At 39.9% G+C, this 15506-nt stretch overlaps 1 protein-coding gene across 17 annotated transcripts in view; it reads right to left on the bottom strand.

Moving 5' to 3' along the window:
- Window positions 1-15506, bottom strand: part of SCMH1 (Scm polycomb group protein homolog 1) — a 234045-nt gene that overhangs the window by 154318 nt on the left and 64221 nt on the right. For 9 of the 17 annotated variants that reach the window (XM_017873241.1, XM_017873245.1, XM_017873240.1 and 6 more), the window contains 2 exons: window positions 2589-2657; window positions 2100-2123 (listed from right to left, as the gene is read on the bottom strand). In XM_017873241.1, coding sequence (XP_017728730.1) covers window positions 2100-2123; window positions 2589-2657 — 93 coding nt within the window. Of the gene's footprint in view, window positions 1-949; window positions 1157-2099; window positions 2124-2588; window positions 2658-15506 lie in introns of all 17 variants that reach the window. The other 8 variants (XM_017873244.1, XM_017873247.1, XM_017873251.1 and 5 more) reach the window with 1 other exon arrangement.

The following is a 15506-nucleotide window of genomic DNA, read 5'->3' as shown; positions in this document are numbered from 1 at the left end:
TGAGACGGAGTCTCGCTCTGTCACCCAGGCTGGAGTGCAGTGGCCGGATCTCAGCTCACTGCAAGCTCCGCCTCCTGGGTTTACGCCATTCTCCTGCCTCAGCCTCCCAAGTAGCTGGGACTACAGGTGCCCGCCACCTCGCCCGGCTAGTTTTTTGTATTTTTTAGTAGAGACGGGGTTTCACTGAGTTAGCCAGGATGGTCTCAATCTGCTGACCGTGTGATCTGCCCGTCTCGGCCTCCCAAAGTGCTGGGATTACAGGTTTGAGCCACCGCGCCCGGCCCAAAATGTTGAATTTTAAATGCTGGTCAAGAATACATTATTTTATGGTATTTTCCAACTTTGAGATTCCATAGATCTACTGAATTTTATTTCAGTTTGCTATTTGGAGCTGCTCCTTATGCTAGATGGTAAAAACGAAATATGCAGGATTAACTTATACATCAGAGGATATGCCTATGCAACCAATGCTCTAGGAAAAATACGCTTTCAAATTTTAACATCTTTTAGTAACTGATATACTCTATGTCAAATCGAGTACCCACATTTCACAACTCCCCATCAACAGTTTACAATATGCCTTAAGCTGTCACTGAGTTACAATTGTTATTATCATTCATATTAGCTACAAAACCAAAAACAACAGCAGCTATCACTGTCTTCAATTTGCCTGTACCATGCCAGACTACGTCCAATATCTCCTGTGTTCATTATAACCTGCAAGTAGGTTTTATTCCCATTTTAAAGATGAGGAAATAGGCTTAGAAAGATTAAGTAATTTGCCTGAAGTCACAAAACTGGTAAGTGGGAATAGGAATTTGAACCAAGGCCTGTCTGACTCCTATGTCCATGTTTTTTCTACCACACATCAGTACCTTAAAAAGCTTGAGGAAAGTTTTAAAGAATAATAAAAAATAACTATCATTTATCAAGTGCCAGGCACCTTTACCTGCATTATTTCATTTCATTCATTTCTTCAGCTCACATTCATAGAATGCTTCACTTCAAAGAATGTCAGAAGATTTGACTTAGAGTAAAGTCTGAGTATAGCCGCTGAACAGAATGAAAATCATAATAATCCTCCAAAGTTGAAAAGTATTTGAGAGTTTTTAAGATGTTTTCACATCCATTAGCTCATGTAATCTTCTTTACAACCCTGTGAAGTAGGCAGAATGGGATTATTATCCCCATTTTACAAATAAGAAAACTAAGGATCAGAGTCACAAAGTTACTAAGTGGCAGAACTGGCTCTCAAAAAGCCTAGGAGTTCTGACTCCTAGTCTAGTGTTCTACTACTTCATGTTATCTTCTGTGTCATTGGGCAACGGAAAGTAATATGTTGCAGGGAAGAAAGGCAAGAGGAGGCAAATAGACAATGATAATAATAGAGCTAAATATATATCAAGTTGTAACAAAATATATCAAAATAACTTGAACAAAAAATTGATAAAAGTATCTGGATATCAAAATCTATGTAACATATAAAAGGATTTTAAAGGATTCTAAGATGTTAAGACTGATGTTTATGCAGGAATTCTGATTGAGAAGTATTAGAACTAGTTTTATTACTCAAATCTTAGTCCTGAAGTACACCAACCAGGGAGGAAAACCAAATGCAATTATCGGTCTGACTTCTTACTTGATAATATTTTAATATTTCAGTTTTTATTTGTGAATAAAGTTAGAAAATGTTTAGGTTTAGTTTCAGTTCAATTTACCTTACAAGTATTTTTTGGGGGGAAATAATCCCACCAAACACTGATTTATGGATGGCAGGGGTTTGTTTTAGTTCTGGATTCAGTAAATTAAGATGGTACTTCCAGTTTGGTTCAGTTCCTGTTCTTCCCTATACCCTATGTAATTAACCACCTTCCCTCCCTTCTTGTTAGCTTGGTCTGTGGCCTACTGATAAGCAGGACTTGATGTGACAGCTGAGATGAAGTACATGGGATACTTAGGCAGACAAGAGCACAGGATTCACTGGTTTCTGAGACAGAGACACATGGAATTATTTTCCTAGTTGGTTAAAACTGGTTATAATCTAATCCCTGGTTTACCAATTACCCTTATTTAACAGAAACACAAGAAAAATAGCTTACCTAGCTCCAGGATGTCAGCAGTTTCTAGTAAAGAAAAAAATGTTGGAGCATACGTCATTAAGACAAACAACCAATATGACGGAAGGTGAAATTCTGGGGTAAAATAGGAAATTGAGCATTTGTCTAGTTCAGTTATCTTATCCTAAAAGACACTGAGATTCTTAGTAGTCATTGTGGAAGCACACTACCCAATTTTGCCTATTCCCAAGCCTAAACTTATAAAAACTATAGAAAACCAGAGAGGCTAAGCAACTGTGCCTAAAACTATGAAGCTAATTTGGCATTACCTATACTCAGAATCTAGGTTTCCTACTTCCAGCTAAAACAAAGTATATTGCTTATGACCAATATCTCTGTAAACTGCAATATTTGCTTCTGATATAACAAGTGAGTTATTTGTAAACTCAGACCTCTAAGAACAAAGGTTTTATGGGAGAACATGCTGAGTAAAATTTTTCCACACCAAACAGAGTTTTTTCCCCCCCTTACCTTGATATTGGGATGCAGACTCTGATAGGTGACCATATTTGTGTTTTCTAACATCATTCCAGTCTATCACTGCAGGGGGAGAGAAAAATAGTCATGTGGAAAGAAAATATAAGATTAAATACTTTTCCAATTTGGCAGTATGTATTAACAGTTTTAATAAAGTAATCTACTTCTGAGAATCTATGCTAGGGAAAATACTCCAAAACACAAGAAAAGGTTTCATGTAAAAGCTTTAGCATTGTTTATAATAACAAAAAAAGGAACACCTAAATCTTCAAAATAGAAGACTGATTAAGATTTGATAATACAAACACTTGACAAAGTATGCTGAAGCTATTAAATTTTTACAAAGGCTAAAGAACAAATGGGAAAATGTTTATATTACAATGTTATTAAGTAAAATATGGGAACAATATTTTATATTCATGGAATGATCACAATTATTTAAAACACTAAAAACAAATAGCACCCCAGTTATGGGCTCAACTGTATCCTCCAAAACTTCATGCTAAAGTCCCCACTCCGCAGCACCGTAGAATGTAACTGTATTTGTGATGGCAGCGGTGGGCCATCTGGAGCAGCTGCTGTCATCATGCCTGCTGCAGCAGGGAGGCACAGCTGGGAATGCACGCTCCATGGAGCCAGTGGGAGCCTAGGAGCAGGCAGGAGTCCCGCCATTCTGGGCACAGCTGCAGCCACCCAAACCGAGGCTGCAAACCCAGACGTCCTGCTCCATGGAACAGGCAGGAGCCTTGCCCCGACGGGCACAGCTGCAGCCCCCGAAATGTGGCTGCAGACCCAGGTACCCCTGCACTCTTGGGGGTGCCAGGAAGGACCCCTCTGCCCTTGCAGGATCAGAAGTGCCTGCTCCCCCTGCCTGGCTTCTCCCTGCTGTTGGCACCCGCTCTGATCTTGGAGCAAAGTTAGGGTGGAGCCTGGGTGCTATGAATGGCAGCAGGAGGTAGATAGATTCCTAAGCAGAAAAGGGCGGATCCCTGGTGAGGCCCACCTTCAGGCCAGGGAGGGTCTGAAGGCTGGGGGCTGAACTGCCAGCCCTGCAGACTGGAGTGGGACTTGTGCCTTTTCCAGGCCTGCCCATGGCCACCCACAGACCAATGGGCACACACTTCCTCCTCTCTGGGGTCCATAAAAACCCTAGGATCAGCCAGAGCAGAGCAGAGGACAAAGAGATGACTGGATGATCTGCCTGCAGAAAGGAGCCACCCATTCTAGGGCCTTCTCTTTGCTGAGAGGTACAGAAATGACGTGACAACCTGCCTGCAGAGAGGAGCCAGCCACTCTAGGGCCTCCTCTCTGCAGAGAACTACAGATGATGGGATGACCAGCTGCAGAGAGGAGCCACCCTCTCTGCTGAGATCTTAGTGAACACTTGTTGGGACAACCTACCTGCAGAGAGGAGTTATCCTTTCTGCTAGGGGCTGAACACTCATTGGGACATCCTGGCACTGCGGGTTATCTCTGAGCTGTTCTATTGCTCAATACAGCTCCTCTTCATCTTGCTCACCCTCGGCTTGTCTGCATATCTCCTTCTTCCTGGTTGCAGGACAAGAACTCAGGACCTGCTGAATGGCGTGGCTAAAAGAGTTGCTGTAACACCACCAGGGCTGAAACATGCCCCCTGCTTGCCGCAGTTTGGGCAAAGAGAAAGAGGGAAGAGCTGCAGCCCTTTGGGGAGCCCAGACCTGGGAGCTTCTGGAGCCAGGGCTGTGACTCCCTCTTTGGGGCCCTGTGGTTCCTCCAAGCTTTTGGGCGCTACTGCATTCCCCAGTGCCAGCCAGGGAAGCTGCTTGTGGTGCGCCTGGTCCAGCTGCAGCCTCACAGAGAGCTGCTGACACTTGGAGCTGCCCACCTTGTGGCAGGAGCTGGTGTGTCTGATTGCACAGTAGATGGACCCCAAGCTCGCTCATACACACTCCTCACCACTCCATGCCTAACTCTAGTCTCTCTTGGAGGCGAGGGATCCAGGCTGATAGCATAAGCAGCCTGCCAGGCCAAGTGAGTGGAACGAGCCCAGTGGGCCCAAGCAAAACTCAGGCAAAGGCACCACTGGTCACAGGTTTCCGGCCAGAAAAGCAACACTCCGAGGATCCCACAATATTTGGAGAAAGGGTCTTTAAAGAGATAATTAAATTAAAATGAGGTCACTAAGGTGGTCACTAATTCACCATGACTGGTGTTATCATAAGAAGAGAAAGTTTGGACACAGGTACAGAGAAAAGACCATGTAATTAACACAGGGAGAAGCCTCAGAAGCTAAGGAGTGAGGTCTCAGAAGAAAGAAATCAACCTTGCCAATGCCTTGATCTTAGACTTCTAGCCTTCAGAATTGTGAGGAAATAAATTTCTGTTGTTTAAGCCACCTAGTCCATGATATTTGTTACAAGCAGCCCTGGAAACTTATGCAACTGTGGAAATTATCATTAGAAAAAACATGGAAGTAAACACAGCAAATATAAACAACTGGTTATCTTTGGGTGGTAGTACTAGGTTCCCTGACACCGTCCCCACTTTCTATTTTATAATCTTATGTATTTTCAAATTTTCCATAAAGAGGATACATTACTCATATAAGGAGAATATATTTTCCTCAGTTGAAAATTTAGATTCATCTACTGACCCTACTACTTTCTCACCATCAATCACCTATCATGTCTTTACTTAACTTCTTGCCCGGCTCCGACTCCATGGTCCTCATTAACATCATTCTCTGGCAAACACTCTTAATTCCTTCCCATCTCTTTTTTGTCAAACGTACCTACTAAAGGCTCAATCCTAAATCTGGTTAAAGCCAAGTATCAACCTATACTGTGCCTACTCCAGCAGCTCACCAGTGCTGAAGAAAAACAAATGCAAGCTTATTGGTCTCATTTTAAACTCATAGCTATAATTCTCAAATGCCACTGTACACCACTCAGAAATAATCATACCACATTTCTACACTACTTTTCCATTTTCAAAAAAAAAAAAAAAAAAAATTCGTATCTTTCTCTCTCTCCTCAAACTCCAAATATACTCTCCCCAACTTCACTCTCAGGGAATTCAGGATTCATTGAGAAAACAGAAGTAAGGGTAAGACCCTTCCACTCATTTCATGACGGTAGAGACTTGATCTTGTTTAGTGGTGAATCCTCAGTATGTAGTATAGTAACAGGGGCTCATTAAATGTTTGGTGAATAAATTACCTATTCATTCATGGTTTTTTCTGACTTCTCTCCTGTTACTGTGGATGAAGTGTCTGTTTTTATCAAAAGCCAACCCTCCATTTTAGCTGCAGGTCCCATAGTCTCTCATCCTCTCAAAAACTTTGCAAGTATCCCCCCCCCCTTTTTTTTTTTTTTTTTTGCTATTCTTTGTAATTGGCCAACAATAATTTTACGTATTTATGGGGTATAAAGTGATGTTTCAATACAAATACACATTGTGGAATGATCAAACCAGAGTACAGCAATTAGTATATCCATCACTTCAAATATTTATAATTTCTTTGTGGTGAGAACATTTAAAATTCTCTCTTTAGCTATTTTGAAATATATAATACATTATTATTAACTACAGTCAACATGCTCTGCAATAGAACATCAGAACTACTCCTCCTATCTAACTATAACTTTCTACCTGTTGATCAATGTATCTCCCTTTTATCTATACTCACCCCTCCCCTCCCAGCCTCTGGTTATCACCATTCTACTCTCTACTTCTATAAGTTAGACTTTTTTTAGATTCTACATGTGAGATTATATGGTATTTGTCGTTCTGTGCCTGACTTCAACATTACATCCTCTAGGTTCATCCACGTTGCCAAAAATGACAGAATTTCCATTTTTTAAGGCAGAATGTATTCCATTGTGTATATACACATTTTAAAATCCATTCATATATTGATGGACACTTAAGTTATTCCCGTATCTTGGCTACTGTGAATAGTGCTGCAATGAATACAGGCATGTAGATGAAGTTATCTCTTCAACATACTGATTTCATTGCCTTTGGGGATACAGCCAGTAGTGGGATTGATGAATCATATGGTATTTCTATTTTGTGTTTTGAGGAACCTCCATCCTGTTTTTCAAAATGGCTGTACAATTTGTGATATCCAAAACAGTGTATAAAGGTTCCTTTTTCTTGTAATCCTTGTCAATATTTATCTTTCATCTTTTTGATAACAGCCAACCTAACAGGTGTTGGCTGTAGGGTATCTCACTGTGGTTTTCATTTGCATTTCTCTGATGATTAGAGATGTTGGACTTTTTTTTTCATATATCTGTTGCCCATTTATATGTTTTCTTTTGAAAAATATCTATTCAAGTCCTTTGCTTATTTTTAACAGGGCTGTTTTCTTGTTACTGAGTAGTCTGAGTTCCTAGTATATTTCAGATGTTAGTCCCTTCTCCAGTGTATGATTTGCAAATATTTTCTCCCAATCTGTGGCTTGTCTCTTCACTCTATTAATTGTTTCCTTTTCTATGCAGTAGCTTTTCACTTGAATGCAATTCCATTTGTCTATTTTTGCTTTTATTGTTTATGCTTTTGAGTTCAAATCAGAGAAATCTCTGTCCAGACCTCTAGCAGTTTTATAGTTTCAGTTTCATAGTTTCAAGTCTTTAACCCATTTTGAGTTGATTCTTGTATGAGGGGTGAAATAAAAATCCACTTTCATTCTTCTGTTTGTAGATATCCAGTTTTCCCAATACCACTTTTTGAACAGATTTTCCTTTCCCCAATGTGTGTTTCTGTCAAAAACCAATTGACTGTAGATGCATGAGTTTATTTCTGGGCTCTCTGTCCTATTTCATCAGTAGATTTGTCTGTTTTTATGCCAGCACCATGCTTTTTTGATTACTATAGCTTTGTAATAAATTTTGTAATACAGTAGTGTGATGTCTCCAGCTTTGCTCTTTTTGGTCAAGATTGTTTGGCTATTTGGGATCTTTTGTGGCTCTACATTAATTTTAGCATTTTTTTTCTACTTCTGTGAAGAATGACATTAGAATTTTGATGGCGGTTGCATTAAATCTGTAGATTTCTTCTGGTGGTATAAATATTTTCACAATATTAATTCTTCCCATCCATAAACACTAAGTATCTTTCCACTTATTTGTGATATCCTTAATTTCCTTTATCGGTGCCTTACAGTTTTCAGTGTATAAATCTTTCACTTCCTTGGTTAAAGTTACTTCTAGGTATTTTACTTAGAAGTAAGTGGTATTGTGATATGACCCAGCCATCCCATTACTGGGTATATACCCAAAGGATTATAAATCATGCTGCTATAAAGACACACGCACACATATGTTCATTGCAGCACTATTCACAATAGCAAAGACTTGGAATCAATCCAAATGTCCATCAGTGACAGACTGGATTAAGAAAATGTGGCACATATACACCATGGAATACTATGCAGCTATAAAAAAGGATAAGTTTGTGTCTTTTGTAGGGACATGGATGCAGCTGGAAACCATCATTCTCAGCAAACTATCACAAGAACAGAAAACCAAACACCGCATGTTCTCACTCATAGGTGGGAACTGAACAATGAGATCATTTGGACTCGGGAAGGGGAACATCACGCACCGGGGCCTATTATAGGGAGGGGGGAAGGGGAGGGATTGCGTTGAGAGTTATACCTGATGTAAATGACGAGTTGACGGGTGCTGACAAGTTGATGGGTNCAAAGACTTGGAATCAACCCAAATGTCCATCAGTGACAGACTGGATTAAGAAAATGTGGCACATATACACCATGGAATACTATGCAGCTATAAAAAAGGATAAGTTTGTGTCCTTTGTAGGGACATGGATGCAGCTGGAAACCATCATTCTTAGCAAACTATCACAAGAACAGAAAACCAAACACCGCATGTTCTCACTCATAGGTGGGAACTGAACAATGAGATCATTTGGACTCGGGAAGGGGAACATCACGCACCGGGGCCTATTATAGGGAGGGGGGAAGGGGGAGGGATTGCGTTGAGAGTTATACCTGATGTAAATGACGAGTTGACGGGTGCTGACAAGTTGATGGGTGCAGCACACCAACATGGCGCAAGTATACATATGTAACAAACTTGCACATTATGCACATGTACCCTAGAACTTAAAGTATAATAATAAAAAAAAAAAAAGAAAAAAGAAGTGGTATTGTAAACGGGATTGCTATTGTAAATGGAATTGTTTTCTTAATTTCTTTTCCAGAAAGTTCACTGTTAGTGTATAGAAATGCTACTGACTTTTGTTAGTTGATTTTACATCCTGCAACTTTACTGGATTTGTCTAATTCAAATGGTGTTTTGGTACAGTCTTTAAGATTTTCAATATGTAAGATCATGTTGTCAGCAAACAGAGACAATTTCATTTCACCCTTTCCTATTTGGATGCCTTTTATTTCTTTTTCTTGCCTAATTGCTTAGGCTAGGACTTCTGATACTATGTTGAACAGAAGTGGTAAGAGTGGGCATCCTTGTCTTGTTCTAGATCTTATAGGAAAATCCTTCAACTTCTTACCATTGAGGACAAGGTTAGCTATGTGTTGAGGAACATTCCTTCTATACCCAATATATTGAGAGTTTTCATTATGAAAGGATGTTGAATTTTGTCAAATGCATTTTCTCCATCTATTGAGATGATCATGTGATTTTTGTCCTTCATTCTGTTATAGGGTGAGTCACATTTATTCATCTGCATCACATCCCAAGGGCAAATTCCACTTAATCATGGTGAATGATTCTTTTAATATACTGCTGAATATGGTTTCTTAGTATTTTGTTGAAGATTTTTGCATCTATGTTCATCAGTGAGATTGGTCTGCAGTCTTCTTTTTCCTCTTACCATTCAGATAAAGGCAGATGTAGTCTTCTCTTGTCGTATCTTTGTCTAGCTTTGGTATCAAGGTACTGCTGGCCTCATAAAATAAATTTTGAAGAATTCCATCCTCTTCAACTTTCTGGAAGAGTTTGAGAAGGACTGGTATTTGTTCTTCTTTAAGTGTCTGGTACAATTCAGCTATGATGCCATTAGGTCCCAGGCTTTACTTTGATAGGAGACTTTTAATTACTAATTGAATCTCATTACTCATAATTGGACTATTCAGATTTCTAACTGCTTTGTGATTCAGTCTTGGTAAACTATATATTTCTAGCAATGTATTCATTTCTTCTGGTTGTTCAATTTGCTGGCTTATAACTGTTCATAGTAGTCTTCCATGATCCTTTGTATTTCTATGTTACCAGTTGTAATATCTCCTCTTTCAGTGAGTTTTATACTTTCATATGTTTTCACATTACTGATTAACGTTCTCTTCTGAATTCCCTTTCGCATTTCTTGTAAGGCTGGTCTAGTGGGGATAAATTCTCTGTTTTTGTTTGAGAAAGTCTTGATTATCCCTTTGTTTTTGAAAGACAGGATTGCTGGGTATAGTATGCTTTGCTACCAGTGTTGTTTTTTGTGTGTTTTTTCCTTTCAGGGTTTTGAATAATATCATCGTACTCTCTTCTGATCTGCAAGGTTTCTGCTGTGAAATCCACTGATAGCCTTAGGGTGCTTCCCTCACATGTGACAATTCACTTATCCCTTGCTGCTTTCAGCTCTCTCTAACTTACAATTTGATTACAACTTGCCTTGGTGTGGATCCTTTTAGGTTCATCTTATTTGGTGTTCTTTGGACTTCCTGGATCTGGCTTTCTATTTCCTTCCCCAGGCTTGGGAAGTTTTCTGACGTAATTTCTTTGAATATATTTTATTTCTTCTCTTTCTGACATATCAATAATGCATATGTTGTCCACTTGATGGTGTCCCACAGGTCTCGTAAACTCTTTAAACTATCCTTTTCATTCTGCTTTCTTTTTGCTCAGATTGGATTTTTTTCAATGACCTGTCTTTGATTTCATCAATCCTTTCTTCTGCTTCATCGAATCTGCTGTTGAACACCTCCATTGAATTTTTTTAGTTCAGTTACAGTACTTTTCACATCTTTGATGTCTATTTGGTACTATTTTATTCTTTCTATCTCTTTGTCAAAGTTCTTAGTTTGTTCTTTCATTGCTCTTTTGACTTCAGTGAACATCTTTATAACCATTATCTTAAATTCTCTGTCAGGCGAATCACATATCTCTATTTCACTTGTGGAGATTTCTCTCTCTTTTTTTTTTTTTTAATAGATTCTCTGTTCTTTGATTTTTGTATTAGCTTCTATGCATTAAATAAGAATATAACCTCTCCCCAACTTGTCAGACTGGCTTCATGTAGGAGAAGGATCTCACCAATCCATCCAGCCAAAAATTTTAAGGCACTCTCTAATCTCTGTGTTTATTCAGACTGCTGTCTCTTTTATGATGGTCCCCTCAAGCTTAGGATGTGCCACATTCTGTCAATACCCCCACAATACCATAGAGTAGGAGCCAGAATCTCTAGATATAGCTGGAGATGTTGAGGTACTGAATGGGTTTTCCATTTCCTTCTATCTTCACAGCTGAGCCTGAGCATTTATGTTCCACTCTCTCTGCACTAAGCTAAGGAGAAGATCTGTGGCAAAAACCTATACTCACATTCAGGTTGCACCCTCTGATCCTGGGGAGAAGCTCATAGAAGTGGTCCTACTGTACGTCCCCCTTTTTGTTTGCTGTGGTCTAAGGCTACTCAGGAATGCAAAGCTCCACTGATTCCCAAATCTTGTCCCTTGGGTGGAAGCTATAGAAGTTGTGGCACTTGAGGCATGACCAAACTCCTTCGAGGAAGAATGAGTAGCCTTGGATTTATCACTGAGATTAGCTAGAGGACTACTGTTTGTTTTCCCATCAGATCCCAAATGCAAGTTCATCAGAAGCCAGGCTGTCAAGTAGCCACTGGAAGTGTGTGCTATAAGCCCCTTTTGGAGAACAAATGGGACCTACATGTTCCTACTTCCTTTCTGCACTGCTCATAAGAGGTATGACTTCTAAAGGTATTTGTATACCTATTTAAAGCCATCCCATTGTTCTGTGATCTAGAAAAACTCATCTATGCCTAGTCCCCTTGGCTCCCAGAGCTAAGATGTTGAGGATGTAATCCTTTGGGAGATAGCTGTAAAAGTTGGGGCACTCATGTGGACATATGCCCATCAGGGTGGTGTCAGGTTAATAGCTGTCTACCCCTTTAATTCCTCAATGCAAGTTATTTGGAAGCCAGGCTGGCAAGTAGTCACCAGGAGAGAATGTCATAAACCCCTTCTGGGGAAAAACAGGGGGCTACATTTTAAGCTTCTTCTCTGCACTTCTCCTGGGGAATAAAGTCCAGGGATGTGCTTCTGTACCCGTATAAATCTGCTGCTTTTTTCCTGCAGAGGTCTAGAGATCTGCATAGGCCAATCCCTTCTTCTCCCAGAACTGAGAGGTTTAGCATGTAGACCCTCGGTGGAAGCTGTGTAAGCTGAGGTATTCAATGTGTGGACAAACTCTTCCCAGGCTAGTGGCGGGTTAATATTTGACTGCCCCTAAACTCCCCCAATGTAAGTTAGTTAGAAGCCAAACAACCAAAAAGCTGCCGGAATAGTGTGTTATAAACTCCTTCTGGGGCAAACAGGGGCTTCATTTCTTAAGTCCCTTCTATGTATTGCTCCTGGGGGATGAAAGCTCTGAAGTGCTTAAGTGCCCACATCTAACTGCTGCTTTTTTCCTGTGGTCTAGAAAGACTTGCATATGTCTAATCCCCTCTGCTCCCAGAGTTGATGAATTAAGAGCCAGACCATGAAGAATCTTAAGTTAGGATGCTATATGTGGGGTTAAAACCCTCCTCTCCATGGGGAGAAGTTGGATGTTGGGGCTTCCCTTTCCAATTTTATGGCACAATGCCCAGGGTGGGGTCTGGCCCTAGTGTGCTTCAGTTTTTCCTACCCATTCAATGAGGATGTTTCCTCAGTTGCCCCACGGGTAGGAATCTTTCAACTAGTCTCTGACTTTCTCTGAGAGAGAACTGATCCATGAATAGATATTTATTTGGTGCACCCATGGGTGGAGGGAGAGTCAGGAGTTTCCTATTCTGCCACATTGCTGATCTTACTATCAAGTACCTTCTTTCTAACAGATCATTTGCACCAGCATTCTTACTGCTCTATTATTTCCTATCAATGAAAACCTAAAATAAACAAAACCTCACACCTTTCTCTTAATCCCACACATATCCCTCCTATTATACTCCTCTATTTCTTTGCTCTCCTTCACAGGAAAACTTAAGAGTTATCTGCAGTTATTGCCTCTTGACTACCTCACAGTTATTGCCTCCTCACTACCCCATATTATCACCTCATTCAAATAGGGTATGTCTGCTCACCACTCCATTAAGATCACTTCCAAATTCACATTTCCAGAACTGGATTCTTAGAATCCCACACACATTCACATAAACAACCACCTGTAGGCCATCTCTACATGGTTATCAATCAGATATTAAGAACTTAACACGACTAAAACAGAAGGCCATCCTCTGTCATCTTGTTACTTTTTGTCTTCCCCAACCCAGTAAATGGCACCTCCATTACTTATTTGCATAGAAATTATGCATAACTTCAGCAGCATGGACTTCCAACACACCAAGGTCAATCTGGCGATGGCCATTGCTGAGTGTCCAATCTGCCAGCAGCAGAGATCAACACTGAGCCCCTGATATGGCACTATTCCCCAGGGTGATCAGCCAGCTACCCAGTGGCAGGTTGATTACAATGGACTGCTTCCTTCATTGAAGGGACAGTATTTTGTCCAGCTGGAATAGACATTTACTCTAGATATTGATTTGCCTTCCCTGCATGCAATTCTACTGTCAAAACTACCAATTGCAGGCTCACAAAATCCCTTATTCACCATTATAGACAGCACTGCTTCTGACCAAGAAGCCACACAAAGAAGTGTGGCAATGAGCTTATGCTTATGGAATTAATGATCTTAACATGCATCATCCTGAAGCAGCTGGCTTGACAGAACTATGGAATGGCCTTGTGGTAAAACCCTGTCTCTACTAAAAATTAAAAAAAAAAACCACACACACACACAAAAGATGCAGTTACAGTGCCAGCTAGGTGACAGTACTTTTACTGTCTTCCAACAGCTGTATAATATACATTCTTTTCATCAGAACATGGAACATTCTCCAAATTAGACCATAAGTAAATCTCACCAAATTTAAGAAAACTGAAATCATATCAAGTATCATTTCAGACCACAATGGAATAAAAATAGAAACCAATAACAAGAGGAACTTTCAAAATCATAGAAATACAAAGAAATTAAACATGTTCCTGAATAACCAATAGGTCAATGAAGAAATTAAGAAGAAAATTTTAAAGTTTCTTGAAACAAATGAAAATAGAAACATAACATACCCAAACCTATGGGATACAGCCAAAGCAGTATTAAGAGGAAAGACGGCTGGGTGTGGTGGCTCACGCCTGTAATCCCAGCACTTTGGGAGAGTGAGTGAGACAGAAGGATCACTTGAGCCCAGAACTTCAAGACCAACCTGGGCAACATGGCAAGACCCCATCTCTACAAAAAATACAAAAAGTTAGCCAGGATGGTGGTACATGCCTGTGGTCCCAACTACTTGGGAGGCTGAGGTGGGAGGATCTATTGAGAGGTTAAGGCTGCAGTGAGCCATGTTCATACCACTGCACTCCAGCCTGGGCAATAGAGCGAGACTCCCATCAAAAAAAAACAAAAACAAAAACAAAAAAACTCTACCAAAAAATTCTTAGAACTGATAAACAAATTCAGGAAAGCTGCAGGACACAAAATCAACATATAAAAATCAGTAGCACTGAACCAACAATGAATTAGTAAAAAACAAACAAAAAAAAACAAATCTAGAAAGCAATCTCATTTAGAATAGCTATTAAAAAAAAAAAAAAAAAAAAGCGGCTGGGCGCAGTGGCTCACGCCTGTAATCCCAGCACTTTGGGAGGCCGAGATGGGTGGATCACGAGGTCAGGAGATCGAGACCATCCTGACTAACACGGTGAAACCCTGTCTCTACTAAAAGTACAAAATTAGCCGGGCGCGGTGGCGGGCGCCTGTAGTCCCAGCTACACAGGAGGCTGAGGCAGGAGAATGGCGTGAACCCAGGAGGCGGAGCTTGCAGTGAGTGGAGATCACGCCACCGCACTCCAGCCTGGGCGACAGAGCGAGACTCCGTCTCAAAAAAAAATAAAAATAAAATAAAAATAAAAAACCTACGAATAAATTTATCCAAGGAGGTAAAAGATCTCTACAAGGGAAACCACAGAACACTGATGAAAGAAATGGAAGAGGACACAAACAAATAGAAAGATATCTCATGTTCATGGATTGGAAGGCTTAATATTGTTAAAATAACCATACTACCAAAAGTCATCTATAGAGTCAATGCAATCCCTATCAAAATACCAATGACATTCTTCACAAAAATAGAAAAAAAATTCTAAAATTTGTATGGAATCATAAACGTCTCCAAATAGCCAAAGCAAACCTGAGCAAAAAAGAACAAAGCTGGAGGCATCACACTACTGGATTTCAAAATATATAACAAAGATACGGCAAACAAAACACCATGGTACTGGCATAAGAACACACATATATACCAATGGAACCCAGAATAGAGAACCCAGAAATAAATCCATGTATTTACAGCCAACTGATTTTTGAGAAGGGCATCAAGAACATTCACTGGGGAAGGGACAGTCTCCTTAATAAATAAAGTTTTTCTCCACTGGGAAATAAAGTTTTATCCACTGGGAAAACTGGTTATCCATATGCAGAAAATTAAACTAGACCCCTGTACATAAAATAAAACTAGACCTCTCACCATGTACAAAATCAATTAAAACAGATCAAGACTTAAATGAAGGCCTGAAACTACAGAACTACAAAAAAAAAAAAAAAAAAAAAAAAAAAAAAA

Source organism: Rhinopithecus bieti, unplaced genomic scaffold (genome assembly GCF_001698545.2).
Source record: "Rhinopithecus bieti isolate Rb0 unplaced genomic scaffold, ASM169854v2 scaffold_6907, whole genome shotgun sequence".
NCBI lineage: Eukaryota > Metazoa > Chordata > Mammalia > Primates > Cercopithecidae > Rhinopithecus > Rhinopithecus bieti.
The sequence above is the reverse complement of the archived record's forward strand: the minus strand, read 5'-3'. Positions and strand labels throughout refer to the sequence as shown.